Genomic DNA, 26,045 nt, shown 5'->3' on the forward strand with positions numbered 1-26,045 from the left:
TAAAAAAAAAATAGCAGTCCAACACCATTAACCTGATAAATCACTGTTTTTAGTAGAAGTGATTTTTCTACATAGCAAAAAAATTTACTTGAAAATGTAGTAGAGTATTGAAAACAAAACAAACCCAACAATTAGGACATGCATGCCAATCATTCTGAGTAATCGAAGCATTGATTGAAAGGGGGTTGTTCAAAATAATTGCAGTGAGGAGTCAATTGGTGAAGTCATTCATTCTGCAGAAGAACGGGTGTCAATTTTGGCCCTTATTTAAGGTAGGAGGGTGGCAAATGTTGCACAGGTTGGTCATAGCACATTTTCTTCTGAAATACTGGGTAAAATGGGTTGTTCCAGACATTGTTCTGATGAACAGCGTACTCAGCAAAGGCTCAGCCAATAATCACCTCCAGAAAGATCAAGGAACATCTGAAGTTACCAGTGAGTACAGAAGATGATTAAGTGAAGCCAATTTACCAGCAAGAACTCCTTGCAAAGTCCCGTTGTTAAGAAAAAGACGTGTCCTGAATGGGTTAACATTTGCCAAGAACACATTGACTGGTCCAATGAGAAATGGCTGAACATTTTGTGGACTGGTGAAAGCAAAATTGTTCTTTTTGGGTCAAGTGGCCGTAGACAGTATGTCAGACGACCCCCAAGCACTGAATTCAAGCCAAAGTTCACTGTGAAGACAGTAAAGCACGGTGGTACAAAACGATGATATGAGGATGTTTTTCATACCATGGTGTTACGCCTATTTATCACATACGAGGGATCATGGATCAGTTTAAATATATCAGAATACTTGGAGATCATGTTGCCCTACAGTATGTCGAAGAAGAAATGAACTTAAAATGGGTGTTTTAACATGACAATGACCCAAAACATCTTGGTTACAGACAAACAAGATTGAGGTAATAGAGTGGCCAGCCCAATCCCCTGAATTCAATCCCATAGAGAACTTGTGGGCTGACATCTGAAGTGAGTTTTTTGAGGCAAAACCCAAAACTGCAGAAGAACTGTGTAATGTAGCCTAATCATCCTGGACTGGAATACCTGTCCAGAAGTTGGTCGACTCCATGCAACACAGATCTCGGAAACAATTGTTATGCCACTAAAAATTAGTTCAGTAATTCACAGTAAAGTGAAACCTCAAACATTTTTTATGTTATACATAAATTTTTTGAGTTTTTAAAGAAAAATGCTGGCACTGCTATTTTTTTGAACAGCCTAGTTTTCATTTTTCTTTACTTTCTGTAAAAGGATTAACACAAACTGGCTAAATTTTGTTAATGTTTTGATTTAGAATTGAAAGTGTAGTATTTTCAGTGCATTTGCATTTATGGAAATAAAATGATTTTGTGCTTTATTTGCTTTTTTAAAATCACTGCTTTTTTAAAATCACTGCTATTTTTTTGAACACCACTGTAAAAACATAGTGTAGCCTTTTGGTTCCAACTTTTTAAACCAGATACTTTATCAGCACCCTACCAAAAATTGTAAACATTAAAAAATGCAACAGTTAAGCTTGTAGTTTATCATTTCTTCAAAATTATTAAATATCTTTATTTAACTGTGGCAACAATGTCCAACAACAAGACACAGCAACTCAATTTCTCATAGGAACAATTTACTTAAGGGATTATTTTAAGAAAGTAACACCAGAAAGACAGCATTACTGCTTCTTTGTTAAGGCACTAAGCACCTCAATAAACTTATCAAAAAGACCAGCTCTATCACAGTACTGACAGTGGACTCTCTGGAGACAGTGACTGTAAAGAGGATGTTCGCAAAATTAGTGGACATTCTGAATAATTTTGCTCATCCTCTTTATGGTGCTTTTTCCAGAAGTACCTTCAGATTGATTACATGATGCTTCAAGCATTCAACGTTCTCTCTTGTCCACAGCCTCACATAAAAATACAGTAAAAACAGCCAGTAGTACCCGTCTTGCACACACATTAGGACAATCCACCTGGCAACATACAGAAGTTGAAGGACTTGCTGGGAATGTCCTGGTACAAGATACCACAGGACTCATTCAGATGCCTGATGATAATAATTTGGCTCATTGGTGTATACTTTTTAAAGGTCTGATACACATACCGTACTAACCCTAATTAAATGAAAAGTGTCTAATACAAACCACTCTATTCAGGTCTTAAAAACAGTGTAGCCTTTTTGTTCCAACTTTTAAACCAGATAGTTTATCAGCACCCTACCAAAAATTGTAAAGATAAAAAAAAAAGTATTTGCACTTTTCAGATGCAACAGTTATGCTTGTAGTTTATAATTTCTTCAAAATTATTAAATATCTTTATTTAACTGTGGCAGCAATGTCCAACAACAAGACACAGCAACTCAATTTCTCATAGGAACAATGTACTTAAGGGATTATTTTAAGAAAGTAACAAGTAAAGACTTGATTAGCCAGCTCCATCACAGTACTGACAGTGGTCTCTCTGGAGACAGTGACTGTAAAGAGGATGTTAGCAACAATTAGTGGATATTCTGAATAGTTCATCCTCTTCATGGTGCTTTTTCCAGAAGTACCTATAGATTGATTACACCAAGATGCTTCATGCGTTCAATGTTCTCTCTTGTCCACAGCCTCACAGCATTAAAATACAGTAAAACAGCCAGTAGCACCCCTCCCACACACACACACACACACACACACACACACACATTACTGTGCAAATGATCCGTCTATATTTATTCTTCAGGACCTCACTAAGTTGTAAACTGAATTCACACTGTAAAGAGATTAGTTTGAGGTATCTTAAATGGCCACTATACTAAAAAACAGACCTCAAACTGAGGTGCTCCTGAAGTGGACTTCTGGAAGACGTTTACTGTGTTTGCTTTTAAAAGTAATCTAATGTAAAAAACCAACACAAATAACGTTTCACGGTTAACTAAAACTAAATAGCTAACTAGTGACGTGCATGCCAGAATAATGAATAAACCTAAGGAGAAGGGTGACGTCACGAGACCGTTGAACATTGCGCAAAGTTTTGATCAGGTTTGTTTGTATACCTCAGGAACAGGTTTGATTACTGGAATAAGAAAACTTCCCTTTAAAGCCAAATGTCTGTAATCTTTCACTTTCTTACACAAATAAGAGCGGAATTAGTCTAAATCTATTCAGTTTTGCGTAACACAGATATGAGCTTTGTGAATAGCATTTTTTTCCGAGGGGTGCAGTTAAAAATGCAATTTCTGAACATGCATCTTTGTGCTTTTAGGAGTTTTGCATGGGGTGAAGAAATAGAAACCATTGCAGTGTAGTTAAATTATATTGTTTATTCTGCAATTGTTGTTCCTTTTGTTTTTAGATCACACTGCAATTCTGTTGTTTCATTAACCTTTCTCTTGCTCATTTTCATAGCTGTACAAACAGGAATGTTTAAGGTGTTGTCGTGACTTGGTATTTTTTTTAATTAGGTGTTGCCTCACAGCAAGAAGGTCCTGGGTTCAATCCCCAGGTCGGGCGGTCCGGTTCCTTTCTGTGTGGAGTTTGCATGTTTTCCCCGTGTCTGCGTGGGTTTCCTCCGGGAGCTCTGGTTTCCACCCACAGTCCAAAGACATGCAGTCAGGTTAATTAGGGATACAAAATTGTCCATGACTCTGTTTGACATTCAACTTGTAAACTGATAAATCTTGTGTAACGAGTAACTACTATGAATGTAACCAAGGTGTGTAAAACATGACGTTAAAATCCTAGGTAAAAGTAAATAAATTTTTATTTAGGTGTTGGTTAATAATTTTGTCCCTTAGAACTTTTTGAGGATATTTCACTTTACTGTACTTGGGACTTAATACGTACATTTTGCCAAGCACTCACTTACTCACTCACTCCCTTTCTACTTTGCTTATTCTAATCAGGGTGGTCGCGGGGGTCCTGGAGCCTATCCCAGCTCTCAATAGGCGCAAGGCACACAGAAACACACTGGATAGGGTGCCAGTCAATCACAGGGCATTTGTCCAAACCAATGATAACATAATTTATAGTAAACAAGATGCAATTTGCAAACGAAAATTGGTTTTATTGGCAGTAAAATGTAAAACACTTTTTGTGTATACCCTCATTGAGCGCCTTACTCGGTACACCTATCAAAAATGTACATTTGTTTATTATTTTATAAGCTACACCTACGAAACAGATTTATTAACTAATGGGGACCCTTACTGACCAGATGGTATTTGGCTGCTGGACAAACTGCAATGACGCATAATAATAAAATGATAGTGTGTGTTGTACTGGTAGGAGTGTGGATCTCACCAATGCACTAGATGGGAAAAGGATGGTGCTCCAACTAAAAATACAGTATAAAGCCAGCAGCATCCAATGATCTGAAATACTACAAGTAAATGATGTGGAAACAGCCCTAAATAAAGAGTAAGTTTACACAGTAAAATTCCGAAAACACTTGTACTCTTGATACCAGAACAACACAAACTGCTATGCCATTACCATGTAAGCGTCATTGCAGTGCTTAGTATGGTCCACCACCCAAACGTCGTGTGGGTCCTGTGGGGGGTTCCTTTCAATAAAATAATGTGTAAATGTTAAATGTATTAAATTAAATGTTTTAAGACCCAATTCTTGTATTACAGTAAAGGTTAATTCATTTAACAATGTTGTCTGTCGTTGCAAGTCCGTAATCAAAGTTGTGTCACTAAAGCAAGCAAAAATAATCCTGAAGTGATTTTTTACACTGCAGTATTGATGTAGGTTCCTCTCCTCTCCTCACATGTCTCAGGTTGCAGTCAGGGAGGAGCTGATGTCCTGCGGGGCCTCGAACCTACAGCTCAAATATAAAGCGCCTGTTTCTCTGTGTACTGGGAAACAGTGAATCACTGCTTTCGAGGAGGAGTCCAAACCAACACCAACACCGTTCTCATCCAAACCCAGAGCTCAGCAGTAGCGCAGAATAGACCAGAGTAGCTCACAGTAGCTCAGCTGTTACAGCGGATTTTTCTTTTATTCTAACAGAACCTGCAGGTGAAATCTACCTGAGCGCTGTAGCCAAACTTTCCGCCTGAGTTTTAGATCCATTAGCGCAAGTTTGCGAGTGCACATGGCTGCTCTGATAAGCGCGTACTCGTCGTGGCCGGAGAGTTTTGAATGTGGATCTGCGGATGGAGAAGCTCCGGACAGCCGCGCTCCCCACAGATCAGCAGCCCCGGATAAAAGCCCTGAACCGCGGATCCGCCGCCCCATGAACGCGTTTATGGTGTGGGCTAAAGACGAGCGCAAAAGACTGGCGGTGCAAAACCCTGACCTGCACAACGCCGAGCTCAGCAAAATGCTTGGTAAGATTTTTCTTTTTGTCGTTATTGCTCAATAACACTTAGTTTAACCTAAAATTAAAAATAATATTTGACAATGACTTGTTATAAATAATAATATGTTATAATAATAAATAATAATATGTTATAGTAATAAAATGTTTCGCGTTAAATATGTTGAATAACATTTTCGGCATTTAGCAGACGATTTTATCCAAAGCGACTTACAGTTGTGACACTATGCAATCTAAGCAATTGAGGGTTAAGGACCTTGCTCAAGGGCCCAACAATGACAGCCTGTCAGTGGTGGGGCTTAAACCGGCAACCTTCTGATTACTGGACCAGTACTTTAACCGCTAGGCTACAGCTGCTCATAAAAGTAAAATTTCATACTTTTACACTGTTGGTAGTTAAAAAGCAAAGTTTTAGATTTTTTAATGCCAGATCAACACATTTAATGTTGATGATTAACTTAAAAATGACATTTGCTTGTTTCTTATTATAATTATAATTAGATAAAACGTAGATGGAACTGTGCATCTCAGAGACAGATAATTATATTGTTTACGAAACATTAACATATCTTGTTTTATGTACTATAAAAACTAAAGGCAAATACTAACATCACAAGAAAAAATTTTATTTAGTAAATTAATAGGTTAATTTTTTAAATAGGACTAGATTAATAATAATCACATTTGGACTTTTTGAGTTTCGATTTTTTCAAAGAACAGATAACACTTATTATTATTATTATTATTATTATTATATTTGTTCTTCCATTTATGTTGAAAATGTATTTACTTAAAAAATCACTGCAAATCAGTGTAATATGTTATTTTTCCTCTTTTTCCTCACCAATTAAATAGTCTATGTACGAACATTAAACTTGTGTAATTAAACAAAATACAGTTTGATACATTGTCCTGACATTGCTGCAGATTTAACAGGTTATTAAAAAGAATCATTTAAATAAGTCCCGCCGTTTAGTTCAAACAGGTTACTAACACGCATAATTTACGCAGCGCGTGTTTAACCTGTATACTTACATAATGTAAAATAAATCCATTTAAATCGAGACAATTTTTTCTGTTTATTTTACCCGAATTTTACCCGAATTTCACCTGAATTTAGTAAGACAATTTAAATAATAATTAATGTCCCGACTTTGAGGCTAATTTAAACAAACAAATTCTGTCGCAAAAATAACGCATCTAAATTTTAGAGGAGTTCATTTATTTAACCTTGTTTTTATTGACACTGCACACTGTTATGGAACGATATATCTGTTATGAATGAGTGTCAGGGCATTTCTTTAAAAATGCATCAGTTATTAATAATTTTTCTATATATTTTTTTATTCCTATGTATTGCCTACTTTTAAGCTTTCTTTTGAATAAAGTATTGGGACTAAAATAAATCTTGAACCCTGATGAGCGACATTTACTCCAGTGTCCAGTGCGGCAATTCTGAACAATAAATGCTGGACAAACTTTTGAAGTTTAAACAACTTAAAAACAACACAGTGACTGTATTATTATTGAACTTAATTTATTTACTTATAGAGACTTCATTAGTTTACTTAAAGTTAAATCAGCAAAACTAGATCATCGAAACTCCAGTCTGATAATCTGAGGACTTGTAACGGTAACGGCCCGCTGTATGTTAAGAAAATTCTCATCTGTGTAAGCAGAATATACAACAGAAATGCTGAAATTGTATAGGGGGGGACATTTAGTAGGTATACAATATATAAAATATATTAAAAAAATTAAAATGAGCCTGAATATTATCAGACCGTAACGCTGTTATCACTTCTAAACTTGTAGATTTTAGTTTTATATTTGCATGATTAATATTACTTTTTAACTAACAGTGGTAGGGTGCAATTCATATGAAATAAATGCAATCTTTTGTGTTTTATTTAAATTATTTTTAAAACTAATTAGCTTAATTCTAACTAGAGTAAGTGGTACAGATTTTTTACATTTAAATGGGTGCATCATTTTCACAAGAAAATATTCCTTAGATCTTATATTCCAGTTACTCAATGTTGGCAACAACTACTTTGTTATGGGACATTTTATTTATCTACAATGCGGGTCAAAAGTCTGAAACTACCACTGTAAATACCTCATTTTTAATTTTACAGTTACATTTTACATTTTTATATTTATAATAGGTAAACAATGGCTGCAAATCAAATTTACTTTAAACACACTTCTGATCAATAGATTAACTTGCTCAAAATAATCAGATTATGTGTTTTTATGGAAAAGAATTATATAATATTTTTGTACAAAGGAACAGACATGTTTAATTTCACAAAAATGCTGACTTACTAGTTTTTTCAGTTCCAAAATTTCAATTAAAAACATTTTTTTTTCAATTAAATTGTCTTGCTGATTACAGAATTTATAATGAAAAATATAGTGTTACATTTGTGAACTTTTTGCTTAGAACTTATGTGTAATTTATGTTTACATTTAAATAAATGAAAACCACGGCAAGTCCAGTTAAAGTTAAAATTATTATATGATTATAATCAGTTTTGACACATTAGTTTCGCATTAGTTGACACATTAGTGTCAGTTAGTTTAAACCAAATTAAAGGATGAAATTGCAGTATGTTTTATATTTGGATTTCTTCCCTGATTCTCCAAGGAAAGTCATGGAAGGCCCTGACCCCCTTGCAGAAGAGGCCGTATGTGGAGGAGGCAGAGAGGCTGCGGGTTCAGCATATGCAGGATTACCCCAACTACAAGTACCGTCCTCGCAGAAAGAAGCAACTGAAACGAATTTGTAAGCGTGTCGACCCTGGTTTTCTCCTGCCTGGCCTTGGCCCTGACCAGACCTCTCTGACAGATCCACGAGGCTGCTGTCACCCCCTGGACAAAGAAGATGAAAGCACCATCAGTGGGAATGGTGGATTCTCTTCAAGTGCGACTTTGCCTGGTGTGAGGGTCTTTAGAGACCCTGCAAACTCTAGCAGCAACTTCGACACATATCCTTTCGGCTTGCCCACGCCACCTGAGATGTCCCCTCTTGATGCCGTGGACCACGAGCACTCGTCCTATTACTCATCCACTGGCTCTGTTCCGCCCACGAGCTCCTGCTCATCTTCTGCCTCAGGCCCTGAGGAGCAGTGTTCCAACACGGCTCATATGAGCAGTCCGCCACCCTACCACCCTGAGTATTCCCATCAAGCATCTCTCCATTGTGGTAGCACCCATCTGAGCCATATTCCCATGCCTCACCAGTGTGGTGGAACCACCCTTATTCCTACTCCTCCACTTTCCTACTACAGCACTTCATTCCCTCAAATCCAAGTACACCATGGTCTTCAGGGCCATCTAGGTCAGCTCTCACCACCACCTGAGCAAGGACATTTAGAGAGTCTGGACCAACTAAGCCAGGCTGAACTGCTGGGTGAAGTAGACCGCAATGAATTCGACCAGTATCTAAACTCGACCAGCTATCATCACCCTGAACAAAGCGGCATGACCGTGACAGGACATATCCAAGTAACGCCAGCATCTACTTGCCCTACTAGTACCACAGAAACCAGTCTCATCTCTGTACTGGCTGATGCAACGGCAGCTTACTACAACAACTACAGCATTTCTTAAAGAATGAATGCAAAATTAATATGAACACAAACCATGCACAAAGAAGAACAAAGAAGCTGCAGAAAGTCAATGGACACCTCAGGGATGCACCAATAAAAACTTCATTTTCATTATAAAAAAGTGAATAAATTGAGTGGATGAACTAACTGTCCTGCTAAATTGTTCTCAGATGTGGCTAGAGATGCTTGTATATTTGCGCTACAGCTTATTTATGTATCTAAATGGTTGCATTAATCCATATTGTATTGCTGTTTTTTCTGTCCAAATATTCATGCCTTTCTTATAAGCCTCAGTTTTTTACCTCAAGACACTGTATTTAAATGAGGCTGGACTCTTCTCCATATTCTTCAGGACTTGATCTATTAGGAAGGAATTACTATATTCTCCCTTTCCTTCAACATCCATATAAAATTATTGTACTTATAAAGTTTTACCAAGAAAATAATAATAAGTATTACTGTATTCTGATTATAAATTTTTACATTAATTTAATTCAAGAAGAAACCAAATTTCTACACCAAATATCAGTGGCACATCAGTAATTGTAGCATAGAAACAAGACTGATGTACATTGTACATCAAGCTATTAAATGATCACTATGAAGGATCAGCATTACCATTTTTTTCTTGGCACACAGCATTACGTATGTCCGAGTAAGCACAGCACATTCACACTGTTGTTTTGGACAACCCGAAAATAATGCTTTGTAGATGCTCTTTAATGTTTTGTGAAATGTTATAACTGGATGTTCTGAGAATCCAAAACCAGGCTCCAGTAAATAAAAACAGTTAAACACATTTATAACAACGACTCTTGTTTGGTTGGTATTTATAAGATGATTTTCTTTATTGCTGAGTTTGGTTCTCTGTGTTTTTTATTTATTTTTCTTTTAACTTATTTACAGAAAGAACACAAATGAAGGGGTGAGGGAGTGTTACTGAGGCACCACATACTTTTCTGGACTTGTACCAGGGAGATGGAACACCTTTATTCCAAAATATCATGCTCAGTTTAATGTGTGTTATATCTTGTCTTCAATTGGGTTGATATGTTGCGTGAAGGCTATAGCATGCATAACATGCATCTGCGGTAAAACACAGGCAAGCTGAGCAGTTTTTTTTGTGTGTGAAGCATCTGCCATCTATGCCACAATTATGAAGAAGACACTTAGATTACTTTCTTCTTGCTATTCTTATTCAAAAGCAAGGTCAACTGGGGCTGCTGTGCAATTTATCACATGCTACAAAATGTTAGGATTTTATTGTACATTTACATTTTACATTAATGCCATTTTGCAAACACTGTGGCCAACTGATCACTAGTCCAAAACTTCAACCACTGAGCTACCACTGCCACCCCACTATTGTATCATGCAGTACATTTAAAGCCTCCGCACTTAAGTTTCATTCATTTATTTTTATTGTTTTACCCATTTGTGTATGTAGAATTCCCTTGCAGTACCTTGGATGATTAAAATTTTTTTTATAATGTGGTAATTCTTATCCCACCAAAAATGTCACTCCTATTTTCAGCTGTTTTATAAATTAGATTATTTAAGTTACATATTAGCTCTTGTAACTGTACATAATCTAAGTCTGAAGTCAGCTTGGTACTTAGTGGTACCCACTGTACCTTCCCAGGCTGGCACGGCTAACATCTCCTGTTCAGTTTCAAAGGATTTATGTAGGACAGCCTTGGCTGACGCTGCCTTGCCGCATCCATTGCCCCCTGCCTTTTGTTTGCTGTGTTTTATTTTGGGTGCTTAGCTGTACTAGAACAGTAAAATCCCCCTTGTAACCCATGCCCTACCCTCATCCTCCTCTACATACCCCCCCACTTCGCTATCTTGCTGATGCAGACTTTCATAATCTCAGTGAAATAAATAAATGCACTTCAACCCCGTCAAATGGTTTACATGTTCATCATTTTTCTTTTTGTCCTAGTTTTTTTCCCTCCAAATTCTTCTTCTTTTTTGATAAAAGGAATCTGGAAGGGGGAGAGAAACGGCTGGTGGTGGGTGTTTGACAAATCCTGGAGTCTGGCTTGGCCTTCCTGCGTTTTTTGGGAACGCTTGAGTCGCGCTTCTTGTAAAAAGGATGTAGTGGAGGAGCAGTGTTTCCTGCCTGATAAGAGTAAAGCCTCTCTCCATCAGGATGTTTGGACCATGGCTGGTCCCTGCATTAAAAGAACCCATGGCAAGGGAAAGGGAACCTGCTGTTCATTTTAGCAGGGAGGAAATATGGCTCTCACTGATTAATATCTCACACCATGGTTTTTAGGGCTTTTATTTGACCCTCCTATGGCCGGGCCACACACAGTGAACTCAGCACAGATTCTCTGCATTTCTTTGCAATCAGCTCGAAGACATTGGGCCTAGTATGGTCAAGAAAGTTGTTAGCCTTTTTCTTTACAATCAGCACCATGCACTTGAAGTTTCATTTCCCACATTTTATCACCGTTTGTCACTATGATTACCTTAAATGAAATAGATTCATCATGTGTCAACATCTGGATACTGCTTTATTAGAGTGAGATTGCCTGTGGCTATATGCTTTGTGAAAAGAGATGGATTTGGGGGAAAAGGGGATGCTGGGACAGGCAGCCCCAGGCTTTTGTCACTGCTGTGGCTTAAGACCAAAACCTTTCCAGGGTCAGAGTGTCTGGTCCCCACCTCCATACACTGCCCTGGAGGTAGGGCATAGTGACATACAGAACCGGAAATAATGTTACTCAAAAACAGGAACATTTTTTCTCTACAGAATACCCTCATTTGTTGTTTTTATTTTTAAAACATACATGTGATTACCATATTTTAAAATGACGTAAAACTAAATCTCATGATGATTTTATCAGTTTTTACCTGAAATTCATTTAGAAGAAATAAAGTGGAAGCAATTTTTTTATAAAAGCAATATATAATTTAAAGTTCTAAAAATGTTAAGTACAATGTTAAAAAAGAATGAGGCTTTAAACAAATAAAACATAGTATATATATATATATATATATATATATATATATATATATATATAGTAGTGCTAGTAGTGTAAACTGTAAGAGTGTTTTGCTTTGCCTGGACCTGGACAACCTGCCATTATTAAGAGAATAATTATATCCACTAACACTTTCAGCAGAACATTCTTGAAATGAATGTATTTTATATATATATATATATATATATATATATATATATATATACACACACACACACACCGATCAGCCATAACATTAAAACCACCTCCTTGTTTCTACTCACTGTCCATTTTACCAGCTCCACTTACCATGTAGAAGCACTTTGTAGTTCTACAATTACTGACTGTAGTCCATCTATTTCTCTACATACTTTTTTAGCCTTCTTTCACACTGTTCTTCAATAGTCAGTCAATATATACCAAAAAACAAAAATATATAATCATGTTTTAAATTGTGTTTTAATTCGAGTTTTATAAAATCATGTTTTGTTTTTTCTTTTTATTATTTGCAATCAGTGTTTATAACATGCAAAAACAGAGAGAATCAGAAAGGGGACACTTTCTAAAAAAATTTACTCATCAAAGGAATACCCTGTAACATGGACAATACCACTCATCGCCATGCCAGTAATGTATAGTTTGTATAAAGGATATAAAAATAAGTGCAAATATTCATCTCATCTGTCTTAGTTTTTCAGTCTTGGCTCAGTTAAGCATTAGCCAATAATACAATGTTTTAGTGTCACCTACAGAGTGGCCCCACATTCCATGTCCTTTAAACCAGTTAAATAATCTCAACAAGGTCACTGGACAGCATACATTCTAGTTGCTTAAGATTTCATTTTCAAAATATGTCTAGTTTCTAAATTACAACAAATAATTGGCTCTTTCTAAAGGTTATAAATAAAATAAACAGAATGTTGCTGCTTGAAAAGATTCAGACATCTGGTGGACATACAGTTTTTAAGAACAACTATTTAAGGTCATGTAGACATTGTTTAGGAATATTTTTTCATTTGTTTTGGATGATTTGCAGCAAGTTTTTCAAGTTGGCTCAATGACGCTTGTAAGCAATAATTTTTAAATAGAGCCACACATTCTTTAATGACAGAATGAAGGATAAAAGATGAAATGAAAATGACAAAATAATATCCATTTACAAGCAAAAACTACAGTAAATTATTTTTTTAATGATTTCACATCTCAGATCCTCAAGATGTTTAGTATTTGTGGCTACAGGAAAGAAATCTCCCTTTTTTAATGGCCTTCTGTTGTTTTTTTTTCTTCCCGATTACTCCCTGGAATGGACCCAGTCCGAGGTCTGAGACTGTTAGGTAGTCTCAACTATTTCCTGTTTCTCTTGCATTGATGTCCCATCAACAGGCAAATAAACAAGTTAACCTTTGCTGGTTAAAATGATGCTGGAACAGCATGTTGTTGGCTCAGACGATCCCATCTGGCAAAAATATTAAGCATTTAGGGGGAAGGTGAGCGTAATTAAGGTCACTCTACTGGAGACACACTGGCTTGGCTTCTGATCGCCAAGCATGCTGGGTGTGGAAAAAGCTGAACATAGCTTATGAGGAAATGACTATGATAAACATCATATAGTGACAAGCTTAAAGGAAGTCTGAAGCTTAAAGGAAGTGACTTATTGGGGGTATGTGTCATGAGTGTAGTAACTTGGCTCGTTGCCGATAATGACAATAATGACTGTTGCATATTACTAAATAATCACTCAGCACTTCTGGGCACTGATAGCACCTTTATCTACTTTGTGATAGTAACAAATTGCTTCTAGTCCTAATAACCAAATATCTGGAACCAAAGCAAGATAATAAAGTGGATGCAGAGTGAAAATCTATTTAAAATCTGCAAAGTAAGGGTGGCATAAATAGTACAGAGATTGCTACACAGCAACCTGGGTCATGGAGACCTGGGGGATTTCCATCTTGTGCTATTGTCTGTAGGAAGTTTGGGGTCCTCTCCTTGTGTCTGCAAGGGGGATTATTCTAGGTGCTCTGTTTTTTTTCCTTTCAATTTTCAAATACATGACCATGGTGACTGTTCTATATTGTCATATTGTCACGTCTCTAGGTGTGATTAAATAGGCAAATGTATGAGTAAGCAAACAGACAGAGGTCACCAGTTACTGTTAGCGAAATTTTCTGCATGATACTGTGGTTTTCCTCCAACTTTTATTCAAAAATCCTTTATTAAATACCTCGTACTTTACATTTATCCATTTATCATAGTTGCTAAAAATCTTAAGCCTACACCAATAACAACCTGATTGGGTCCATTACAAAGCGTCACACACATAATAATTCACAATAAAAGCTATTTTAAACAGTAAATCTACCTAGTGGCATTTTTAGGGAGGTGTAGGAGAAAACCACAGGGAAAACATGCCAAACACCATACACAACACCTGAGCATTGTACAGCTCCCGGGCCACATCAGGCCCTTTTGGCTGTCCCCAACCAGCCCGCATGAGGTCATTGCCAAAGTGAATTGTGACTGTGATTGTTACAAAACGTAGAGTTTTAAGCAAGACATGGACTTCTAGGTGTTTATTTACTTAAGTCAGATGTTAATAATTACGTTTAGATTATGGAGAACTGACCGCTGTGTTTAAGGATTACAGTTTAAATCGCCATTATGGAGAAACACAAGAAGTTGAATGATTCAGAGCGGTCATGGACATCTGAAGCTTTGCTAGCTAAACTGCAAAAACAACAGTGACTTTTTATAATCTTTTAAACATCCAGGACTGGAGCAGTCAAGACCAGCTTTGCAATTTCAAAAAAGCATATAAGAATAAGAACAACAATCTAATTAAATAAGGTAATTAGACTCCAAACAAAATAGCAATAGCACTTTGTCTAAAGTTAATGTAAAAAAAACAGCACAATTTGTTCACAATTGTTTTCATAAAAGCTGACTAAATAGTGATATAATGTTGATGTTTTTACTCTGTCTGCTTCTCATGTTCATTGTCTGATTGTAATATATATTCTTAACAGCTTATCAAAACTGCCTTTTTAAAAAAGATAAAATAAGTGTTGAGTGGAATTAAGATCAGCCTATTGATTTAGCCCTCCACAACAGTCTCAGTTTCTAATTGCTCACCCCTGCCATACATGATTTATAAAGATCATAAAGGTTTCAATACTACCTTATGTACAATTACGCCATCATGCTTATTATTGAAAAACTTATATTGAAGTGACTATATTGTCATATTGTCTCATGTCTCTAGGTGTGATTAAATGTCTCTAGGTGTGATTAAATAAGCAAAGGTGGATTTATTTCTCTAAATTATCACTAGCTGATCAGTATGTGATAAATGTTTATGTCTATTCAGAAATCCTTAGATCATAAAGGTTTCAATTCTACCGTATGTGCAATTATGCCATCATGCTTATTATTGAAATTGAAGAACCTACATTTGTCTTGGGATTTTAACTATTTCTGATTTTCTGTGATATTAGGAAAACATTCTTCTTTTCCATAAAATGTTTACAAATAAAAAAATTAGTTATAGGGCAAAAGTTTTACTCCATTTGAGTTTATGTGATTTTTTTTAAAAACTTTTTGTCAATTATAATTCACTTTGAGTGTTATTTTAACTTTCAATAACTTTTTTTGTTTGCCTTTGTTTTTCTCATCTCCCCAGAATTACCCCCATTGCAAAACAGAGACACTGAACCCTCTTGTTCCAAGGGTCAAACTGCACCCATTTCTTGGTGTATGCCAAATACATTTGTGTACCCACTTGTCCAGAGCAAAATGATGAATGACTAATTTAAATATATCACTTTCTCCACATCTCTGTAGGCCACTGCACCAGTAAACTCTCAAGTTTGCATTTATCTTTATAATGAAGAGTTGTTTCACTTTACACCTATATCATCCTTTTTGTATTTGTCAAGTATTACCCTGTCAGCTACTTAAAGAACAGTTCCAAAGTTTAAATTTTTTATTGTCTATTGTATTCTCTATCCTCTAATCCAAACCTTCCAAACTAAATAGCCGGTCTGTTGTGGTTACTCCATACCCCAGTATTAATTCAACTAGGGATGCAGTGCAATAATAACCTGCTTACTATTCCTGCTTGGCATCAATTACTGGTGGCTGGGGATTATAGGGCTAGCCATTATCTTTCTTATTGTGCTGTAACAACAGACAGACCATGCTGTGGTGGTGCAGGCATGGAGTGTTGCTGGTTGAAGAATGGAGCAGACTGGGCCTAGGCCATGTGCCATGTGATGGAGCCAGCACACAAGTACAGATGGGGATCCATGGAAAACTTGAGGGACACTGCAGCCAGCCAACGGTCACCCACCTGTACCAGCATATGAATACACCAGCTGTATAAAGCAGGACACGTGTTTTCAGGAGATACCGAAAGGTGCCATTAATTGAGGAGATGAGGCTGGCTTTTCTTCTGCCAAACATGGGATCCTTATTTACCTTTTTGGAAGAAAGCGATTCCTGCATCAACACTGAACACCTTGTTTATTCCAATTGCTTTGCCATGCATAGCAATTACGAGATTCTGACAAACTTAAACCATTTAAAATATAGAATATAAAAATGTGCACAAAATTTTACAACAGAGGTAAAATAAGTACAATTGTGAGACTAAAAAAAAAGAAAGCTCAAATAGGGTGTTACTAGACAATGTGTTACAGACCAAGATGGAACAGTCAGGTCTACACAGTAAATAGTTCACTATCATTTGTTTTGAGAACCTTGTCTGTGCTGTCCTTAACTGATAAGCTACACTTTTAGAAGCAATCAGAGTCAACTCTTGCAACCATACAAAAATCTTACATTAAAAATCACAACCACACACAGCAACCTTATTCCAAAAATAGTTTTCTTTGCTTGTAATCTAAAACACACATGATGATATGACGTGTGTGGGTAATTAGTAGCACTGAGATGCGGATTTGGCAAATAACTGATAATAGTGATGTGCACGTCCTACGAGAGCCAGTGCTGCAGGTTTGTTTTCGAGCAGCACAGGAGCTCCCCTGGGTGACATAACTCTTTAACCCCAACTTGAAGGAGGATGTTCCTATTGTGCTTCCTAATTGCAATGTGGATCTTACATTTAGTCTGAGCAAAAGTCTTGTCACATCCTGTTCTATCGTGGGCAAGAGGTCCTGTTGAAAGCCCAAATGTAGTCTAAGATATGCAGTGTTTACAAGTTTGCAGTACTTACTTATCTTTTTACGTTATAATAATCAGTAAAGAAGTAATTTTCCCAGTTCAAGTTAACTGAATTAAATTAAAATTGTGTTTAATTAAACTCAACACACCAAGGTTTATTACTGCCAGCCTTGTTGAATCCAAAAATCACTTAAATAGAAACTTTTCACCAATGTTATTAAAATATACAAGTCTGAAAATGGTTACAAAGCCATTTTGAAAAGTTCTGAAAGCAAACCACAAGAATAACCATTATCTTCAAATGGAACAACTCAGTAATAGTATACATTTAAGTCTGTAATATAATGACTTTGAAAAAGGAGTCCATAACATTTCTAATCCACAATTCGTTCACCATCCCTTTGGAAATAAAATGGGCTTTTGTTTACTAGACAAATTTCCTGATCTGGTATTAATGACCATGATGAGTGATTGCTTAAATGTCCATCCTGCTCTCGTCTAACATGGACTGGCACATTAGCTGTAGACATAGCAAAATACCAGTATAGTCTAAACTCTCAAAAACTGTGTCTCTCAGACAGTGCTTCAATTTATTATTGGGAATCGGAAAAGCAAACTGTTTTCATTATTTAGGCCACCACTTTTATTTTGCCATCATCTATTTTGTTTGTGGCTTTTTAGCCACAGTATTGTGCTGCCTTGGTTCTTTCCTGGATTTGTAAGTCTGTGAGTCTGTGATTTGTAAAAATACCAGATCAGCAGTTTCTGACACACTCAAACCAGCATGTCTAGCATTAACAACATGCCACAGTTTAAGTCATTTGAATAACTTTTTTAGCTGATAATTACATAAATAAGTGGTGGACTGATGTTTCTATTAAAATGGCTGGTGGCTTTAAGCCCTAATTTTAGGATACAGACTTAATGTAGAATAATGAGTGTGCTAAAACTTTTAAGTAGTTGTACTTGCCTTACATATTGTTGTATAATTGTACTAGATCTAAAACATAGTGCTGTTTGCAATTCTGTTGCATTAATACTGTGTCGCCTCACAGCAGGAAGGTCCTGGGTTTGATCCCCAGGTGGGGCGGTCCAGGTTCTTTCTGTGTGGAGTTTGCATGTTCTCCTTGTGTCTGCGTGGGTTTCCTCCGGGTGCCCCGGTTTCCTCCCACAGTCCAAAGACATGCAAGAGAGGTGAATTGGAGACTGTATTCGATATAACCTTGAAAAGTGATGAAACTTGTGTAATGAGGAACTACCGTTCCTGTCATGAATGTAACCAAAAGTGTAAAACATGACGTTAAAATCCTAATAAAAAACAAACAAACAAACAAACATTAATACTAATTTAATAAAGTAATAATGTATAATAATATATAAAAATGAAGTCAGCTATACTCTTTTGGGGCCTCAAGGGATTAGGGATTTTACTAAGGCTAAAATACAGTAGATCGTAGAGTATTTGGAGTTTAAGAAGTACAACGCTCAAGTATTAGCTGACATTACCAAAGATCAAACCTGTAGGTAAAAACAGTTTAAATTTAAACATGTCACCATAACATAAAAAAGAAGTGCCAATGCCTTGATCTACTGTGTTTATTTGCAGCAACAGCAGGAGAAGCAGTAGCACACTGACCTTGGCTACTGCACAAAGTAACAGCACTTCCCAACGTGTGCAGACTTTCTGTATAAATGTTGTTCATGTCTGGATGTTGTTGATGTCTGTTAGGAATCTCTTCCTGGTGGATGCTCTGGCTCACTTCCTTTAAGACTTCAGATCAAATGAAACTCCTGGAAATGACTCATAACATCCCCAATGCCTGACAGGGTGTCATGACAGCATCTTGGCAGGTGCAAAACAGGATGTCAACGTTTTGACGCATATTGTGAACACCACATGTTGGCAATTTCTTCTGAGGAATGCAAAAGGTAAATAAGTAAATATGTTTGTCATATCTTTTACATGTTTAACTTATGTAATGTCTTTTTAAAAAAGTGGTCAAAACATGCAGACTTGACATGTGGCATTTAAGACTGTGGGTAGAAAAGCCACTGATTGATTAAATATAAACAGACTGGGTGTCTATGCATTTGTACAACATACTTTACGGTAGAGGTGTACACTACCAATGACAGCAACTGATAGTAATTAATACATGACCCCACTACCTAATGTAAACTTAATCTCAAACATGGGAAGTGCCTGCAAATCCACTTACAAATTATTCTGTTTCACATGATAAACTGTTAACTGGAAATCATTCAAAATATTTTTTGTACAATAATAACTACAGATTGTAATATCATTGTTTATGATGATTAACGATTATGATTATTAAATAACAATTATTAAAAACAAAGTCAACCTCTGTCATTTCTGGAATTTCCATCCTTATTAAGAATACATCTTATTGGAAACACCACCCAAGCAATTACAACTGTAAGTCAAGAGTGCTTGAAATCACAACACCCACCATTTTGGCTCAGGTTCTAAACTCCATAAAACTGTACTAAAAATTAAATTATTGTACTGTCTATGAATTCAAGAAAATTAACAAACCGTAGATACTTAAAATAGATACGAAAATGGGGTTTGTAATTGGACTGTCACCCATATTGACATAAATTGCAAAAAATAGTTTTGCTCCTTGTTTCTACACTCACTGCCCATTTTATCAGCTCCACTTACCACATAGAAGCACTTTGAAGTTCTACAATTACTGACTGTAGTCAATCTGTTTCTCTGCATGCTTTTTAGCCTGCTTTCACCCTGTTCTTCCTGGTCAGAACCACCACAGGACCACCACAGAGCAGGTACTATTTAGGTGGTGGATCATTCTCAGCAGTGCAGTGACAATGACATGGTGGTGGTGTGTTAGTGTGTGTTGTGCTGGTATGAGTTTTTAAATACCATGTCCACTCACTGTCCACTCTATTAGACATTCTACCTAGTTGGTCCACCTTGTAGATGTAAAGTCAGAGACTATCGCTCATCTATTGCTGCTGTTTGAGTTGGTCATCTTCTAGACCTTCATCAGTGGTCACAGGACGCTGCCCACGGGGCGCTGTTGGCTGGATACTTTTGGTTGGTGTATTCTCAGTCCGGCAGTGACAGTGATGTGCTTAAAAACTCCAGCAGTACTGCTGTGTCTTATCCACTCATACCAACACAACACACACTAACACACCACCACCATGTCAGTGTCACTGCAGTGCTCTGAATGATCCACCACCCAAATAATACCTGCTCTGTAGTGGTCCTGGGAGAGTCCTGACCTTTGAAGTACAGCATAAAAGGGGGCTAACAAAGCATGCAGAGAACAGATGGACTACAGTCAGTAATTGTAGAACTTCAAAGTGCTTCTACATGGTAAGTGGAGCTGGAAAAATTGACAGTTTGATGCAAGAAATTAAATAAAGCCTACAGTAACCGCAGTAATATATAAGTAAAAACTGAAATGTCATGTAAACAAAACAAAAGTAACATCTGTTGATGTAAACTCATATATGTATTAATGGTAAAATAACAAAAATAGTAACGGTTTTAATCCCGTTTAAACTCGTATTATCAGCAAATAAATGTTTTTAATAAATAATGTTATACAGAAGTTGTTAAAAGAATAATTAAAAACGTCAGCAGCTGTTGTGGATACATTTACATGCTAGTTTCTTTCTTTTCGTTAGCAGAATGATTATGTGACAGACGGTGTAGCTGTACAGTGCGGTGTACAAAGTATATGACTTAAAGAGAAAATTACCATTGTTCATAACGTACTAAATTATGTAAGTAATGTGATTATTTTCTTCAATGCTTGTCTGCATCGCTGTTGCTGTCTTATAAATATGAACAATACGTCTTGCTTCATGTTAGCAAGATAAGCAGGCGCAGTGTAACTTTTAACTAACTAGAACATGTACATTTATCTTACACGCTTTTCCTAGTAAAAAGTCAGCTGAAGTACTTTGCAACTGCTCATTTATTATGTCTTAGTGCAATTTTATTAGGTACATTGCGTATGAATTACAGTAATAGTGAGATTTTCTGGACTGTTTATTTAATTGTTCGGCTCACTTCTGCCACTAGGCGTCAGTGAAGACCACATAGAGCTCATGGGATAACTCACTCAAAGTATGAGTGTCCTACCTGCGTTTGTCCTGATTTGTTTAATTTCGATCAGTCAAGTAAAAAAATTTTATTTTTTAAACGAAAGTCTCGATGTTTACCTGATTTTCTCCTACATCAACATTCTATTTTAATATTTTATTTCTGTTGCGGTTCACTTCTCATAAACGCACCTAAAATAGTTACCTACATTTACAGGGGCAACAGTGAAGTAAATCGTGTTGAAGTGGTAAAGGTGATGTGGAGGTATTTGTTTGTACGACCAGCATATCAGTAATGTAAAGGACAACTATATTTACAGCTTAGTCGCGCAGAGCACTGTACGCAGTAACATGGTTAACACGAGCACTGTCACAATCCAACCACCACTGTTAGCGACTTAACACTAATTAATAATAATAATAATAATCAATAATAATTATACAAACGCTACAGAATTAGAACCGTTGAATCGTAGCGTCATAAACATGAGATAGTTGATACATCATGACTTACAAATCTTCATTACTGCTCAGCACTGTCAGGATGGCCGAGCGGTCTAAGGCGCTGCGTTCAGGTCGCAGTCTCCCCTGGAGGCGTGGGTTCGAATCCCACTTCTGACAAGCTGAACTTTTCATTTTTTTATAACTTAATTACAAAAAATAAACAATTCGTATTTAAGCAATAACAAAAAATAACAGGAAATATTCCCAGCTACAGTAACCTTCTTAGTTACTACCGAAGTTAAGACATTTCTGTACAGAAACGAGGGACAACTAGTTAGTAGGAAGCGCTTTAGCCTTGTTACCGACTAGTACCGACGTTGCTAGTACATTCTGAGCTAACAGCTAGCTCAGACAAGGTAAATATTTATTCGGGTAAATATTTATATAAAAAGGCAAATATTAAATACTATAGTTGTACTCATTTTGTGCTCACCTGTGCTCAGGTGATGAAAAACTTCTAAGAATTCTTTTAAAAAATTTTATTCTAAGAATTTTATTGCTAAAATTTTGGACAAGTTTTAATCAATACGTAGTCAGAACATGTGTAGCGTTATTTGATGAAATGTGTTATATACTTAATTTTGTTTCCTGTAAAAAATGTATCAACTTATTTTCACAAAAAAACAAACTACAAAACAGAATTTGACCGGGATGTCCAAACTTTTGCATAATACTGAATTTAGTGTAACAATGGATAGTAGTTAACATTATCGTAAATATAAAATACTGGTCAGTAATTGAGCGCATGCCACGTTGTAGCTGTTATGTAATGTTTAACGTTATAATTATTTACAGTTTGCAGGCCTTAAACAGACACATTTTACCGTTGCAGCAGCTACGTGACACATAAACACCTATAACGGTTCGGGTTTTGGACTGCGATTGGTCAAATGTTGGACATTTCTGGCGATGGTGGCGAATAAGCGAGTGCTGTGATTGGTTGCATTATCAACACTTTCCAGTGTTTTCTAACAGTCGTATCAATGTATTAAACGTACGGTTCGAATCCCTCTTCTGACCAATCAGACTTAAAGCAACGAGCAGTCATCACATAGATCGCATAGGTCATTATTATTATAATATATATATATACAGTGTATCACAAAAGTGAGTACACCCCTCACATTTCTGCAGATATTTAAGTATATCTTTTCATGGGACAACACTGACAAAATGACACTTTGACACAATGAAAAGTAGTCTGTGTGCAGCTTATATAACAGTGTTAATTTATTCTCCCCTCAAAAAAACTCAATATACAGCCATTAATGTCTAAACCACCGGCAACAAAAGTGAGTACACCCCTAAGAGACTACACCCCTAAATGTCCAAATTGAGCACTGCTTGTCATTTTCCCTCCAAAATGTCATGTGATTTGTTAGTGTTACTAGGTCTCAGGTGTGCATAGGGAGCAGGTGTGTTCAATTTAGTAGTGCAGCTCTCACACTCTCTCATACTGGTCACTGAAAGTTCCAACATGGCACCTCATGGCAAAGAACTCTCTGAGGATCTTAAAAGACGAATTGTTGCGCTACATGAAGATGGCCAAGGCTACAAGAAGATTGCCAACACCCTGAAACTGAGCTGCAGCACAGTGGCCAAGATCATCCAGCGTTTTAAAAGAGCAGGGTCCACTCAGAACAGACCTCGCGTTGGTCGTCCAAAGAAGCTGAGTGCACGTGCTCAGCGTCACATCCAACTGCTGTCTTTGAAAGATAGGCGCAGGAGTGCCGTCAGCATTGCTGCAGAGATTGAAAAGGTGGGGGGTCAGCCTGTCAGTGCTCAGACCATACGCCGCACACTACATCAAATTGGTCTGCATGGCTGTCACCCCAGAAGGAAGCCTCTTCTAAAGTCTCTACACAAGAAAGCCTGCAAACAGTTTGCTGAAGACATGTCAACAAAGGACATGGATTACTGGAACCATGTCCTATGGTCTGATGAGACCAAGATGAATTTGTTTGGTTCAGATGGTCTCAAGCATGTGTGGCGGCAATCAGGTGAGGAGTACAAATATAAGTGTGTCATGCCTACAGTCAAGCATGGTGGTGGGAATGCCATGGTCTGGGGCTGCATGAGTGCAGCAGGTGTTGGGGAGTTACATTTCATTGAGGGACACATGAACTCCAATATGTACTGTGAAATACTGAAGCAGAGCATGATCCCCTCCCTCCGGAAACTAGGTCGCAGGGCAGTGTTCCAGCATGATAATGACCCCAAACACACCTCTAAGATGACCACTGCTTTATTGAAGAGGCTGAGGGTAAAGGTGATGGACTGGCCAAGCATGTCTCCAGACCTAAACCCAATAGAACATCTTTGGGGCATCCTCAAGCGGAAGGTGGAGGAGTGCAAAGTCTCGAATATCCGCCAGCTCCGTGATGTCGTCATGGAGGAGTGGAAAAGCATTCCAGTGGCAACCTGTGAAGCTCTGGTAAACTCCATGCCCAGGAGAGTTAAGGCAGTTCTGGGAAATAATGGTGGCCACACAAAATATTGACACTTCAGGAACTTTCACTAAGGGGTGTACTCACTTTTGTTGCCGGTGGTTTAGACATTAATGGCTGTATATTGAGTTATTTTGAGGGAAGAATAAATTTACACTGTTATATAAGCTGCACACAGACTACTTTTCATTGTGTCAAAGTGTCATTTTGTCAGTGTTGTCCCATGAAAAGATATACTTAAATATCTGCAGAAATGTGAGGGGTGTACTCACTTTTGTGATACACTGTATATATACATGCCAGTGCCACACAGCACACTGGACCTGGTTCAAAACTCTCCTCCTGATGCAGTCTTTGAACTTTTTACATGTTTTATACGTGTCTGTGTATGAAATTTTTTCCAGGATTTTCCCTATTTTTCCCATTTCTCAAAACAATGGATTTTCTAAAAAAAAAAAAAACTACTCAAGATTGCCCCTAAATGAGTGCCTGAGTTTCACATGTGACATTTCAAAGCTGTCAGGGTCACAAAAGCTGTAAAAGTAATTCACGTTTAAAGGAGAATAGTCTCAAAGGGCAGCTTATGTCAAATATGAAAAAATAACTGTTGAGAATGGAAGGATACAACAGTCAGCAACTATCATAAAGATCATTGTCTGCATTTAATGGATCAACGTATAAGAGTTAAAACAATTTAAAGGCAATTGTGTCTATTGGACTATTGTGCATCACACTTTTCCAGTGTTTTCATAATCCAGGATGTGCACTACATGCTGTTGACCTTTTATATCAGGTGCAGTAGAGATGCCTATTAAAACCCAATGGACACTGTACTGTAAGCTTTATTAGCTATACCTACCTAGTCAGTACACATTGAATGGCGTAAATTTAGACACTATAGCAAATGTTCTGTGCACCCTTTTCGCTAAATATTTTGGTTACATGACCTGGCAGTGATGCTTAGATGTTTAACAGTTCTGGCAATGCTACTGAGCACCAGCACAATACACTCTACCAAGTCACTGTTATGTTGGCATCAGTGCTGTGCTCAGAATGGTCCACCACACACATAATAGCTAAGCAGTGGTGTTTCTCTTATTTACCAAGAAAATAACAGACACATTTGTGACGTGTTTAGTGTTACAGTTTTTGACTGCTGTAATTTTGTGGCCTGTAAACACTAGCCAAATTGTCTTTGGCTAAAACATTTAGTGGATAAATGCGAGTGATATACACTGATATAAAACATTGAAACCATCTTCCTAATAAGTTGGTGTCACAATGGTGCTGCTGGGGTTACACCAGGGTCCTGGACGTCCTTGCTGTTGGCCATTGCTATTTAGTTTGCCATGTTTTCTCCATGTATGTTTAGGTTTCTCTTGGATACTTCTGGGTTTCCTCCTACTTAGTTTTGAAAAAAATGCAGGTTCATTTGGACAGGAATGTAAAGCAGCAACTAAAGGATGAAATAAATAGAAGCTCCTCAAATAGGTTCTCAGTAATTAGGCTTAACACAGTTGTGGCTAAGCCTGGGCTTCACATGTGAATCTGAGAATTAGATCCCACGCTAAGAAAGTGGCACTTACAGTAATAGAGAGAAAAAGGAATCTGAGCACATCCACCACACTGAGGGATACATTTATTCAATTGCAGGAGTGCCGGGGAAATAAATATAGCATGTACACCTGCCTAATTTCTATGTTTGTCTATTTTTTCAGCAGTAAAATGTTCTTGGCTAAGAGGCTAAGAATGTGTTTTGAATATAAAATCATCATGTCTCTCTACCAAAACAAATAATTTAATAATCTTAGGAAACACACCAAAGTGGCATTTGTTACATTCTACCATCATATGAATTTAAAATTTAGGGAACTGGTTAAAAAGTGCTTTTCACTGAATGAAGCTGTTAAATGAAAAACT

The 26,045-nt window shown here is 37.0% G+C and overlaps 1 protein-coding gene and 1 non-coding gene across 2 annotated transcripts; both read left to right on the forward strand.

The window, feature by feature from the left end:
• Positions 1 to 5,078: 5,078 nt before the first annotated feature.
• sox7 (SRY-box transcription factor 7) lies at positions 5,079 to 9,708 on the forward strand. Its single transcript, XM_063001330.1, has 2 exons — positions 5,079 to 5,313; positions 7,954 to 9,708. The coding sequence occupies exons 1-2, from the start codon at positions 5,079 to 5,081 to the stop codon at positions 8,916 to 8,918; spliced, it is 1,200 nt and encodes a 399-aa protein (XP_062857400.1). The 3' UTR covers positions 8,919 to 9,708.
• A 12,004-nt stretch (positions 9,709 to 21,712) lies between these two features.
• On the forward strand, positions 21,713 to 21,795 carry trnal-cag (transfer RNA leucine (anticodon CAG)). The gene has a single exon. It is a non-coding gene; the product is annotated as a tRNA-Leu (tRNA).
• Positions 21,796 to 26,045: the final 4,250 nt, after the last annotated feature.

The sequence above is a fragment of the Trichomycterus rosablanca genome, chromosome 9 (genome assembly GCF_030014385.1).
Source record: "Trichomycterus rosablanca isolate fTriRos1 chromosome 9, fTriRos1.hap1, whole genome shotgun sequence".
Taxonomy (NCBI): domain Eukaryota; kingdom Metazoa; phylum Chordata; class Actinopteri; order Siluriformes; family Trichomycteridae; genus Trichomycterus; species Trichomycterus rosablanca.

Coding starts and splice junctions, on each gene's coding strand:
- sox7 (XM_063001330.1), top strand. CDS start 5,079: ATGGCTGCTCTGATAAGCGCGTACTCGTCGTGGCCGGAGAGTTTTGAA. Junction 5,314..7,953: donor CGAGCTCAGCAAAATGCTTG/GTAAGATTTTTC, acceptor TGATTCTCCAAG/GAAAGTCATGGAAGGCCCTG.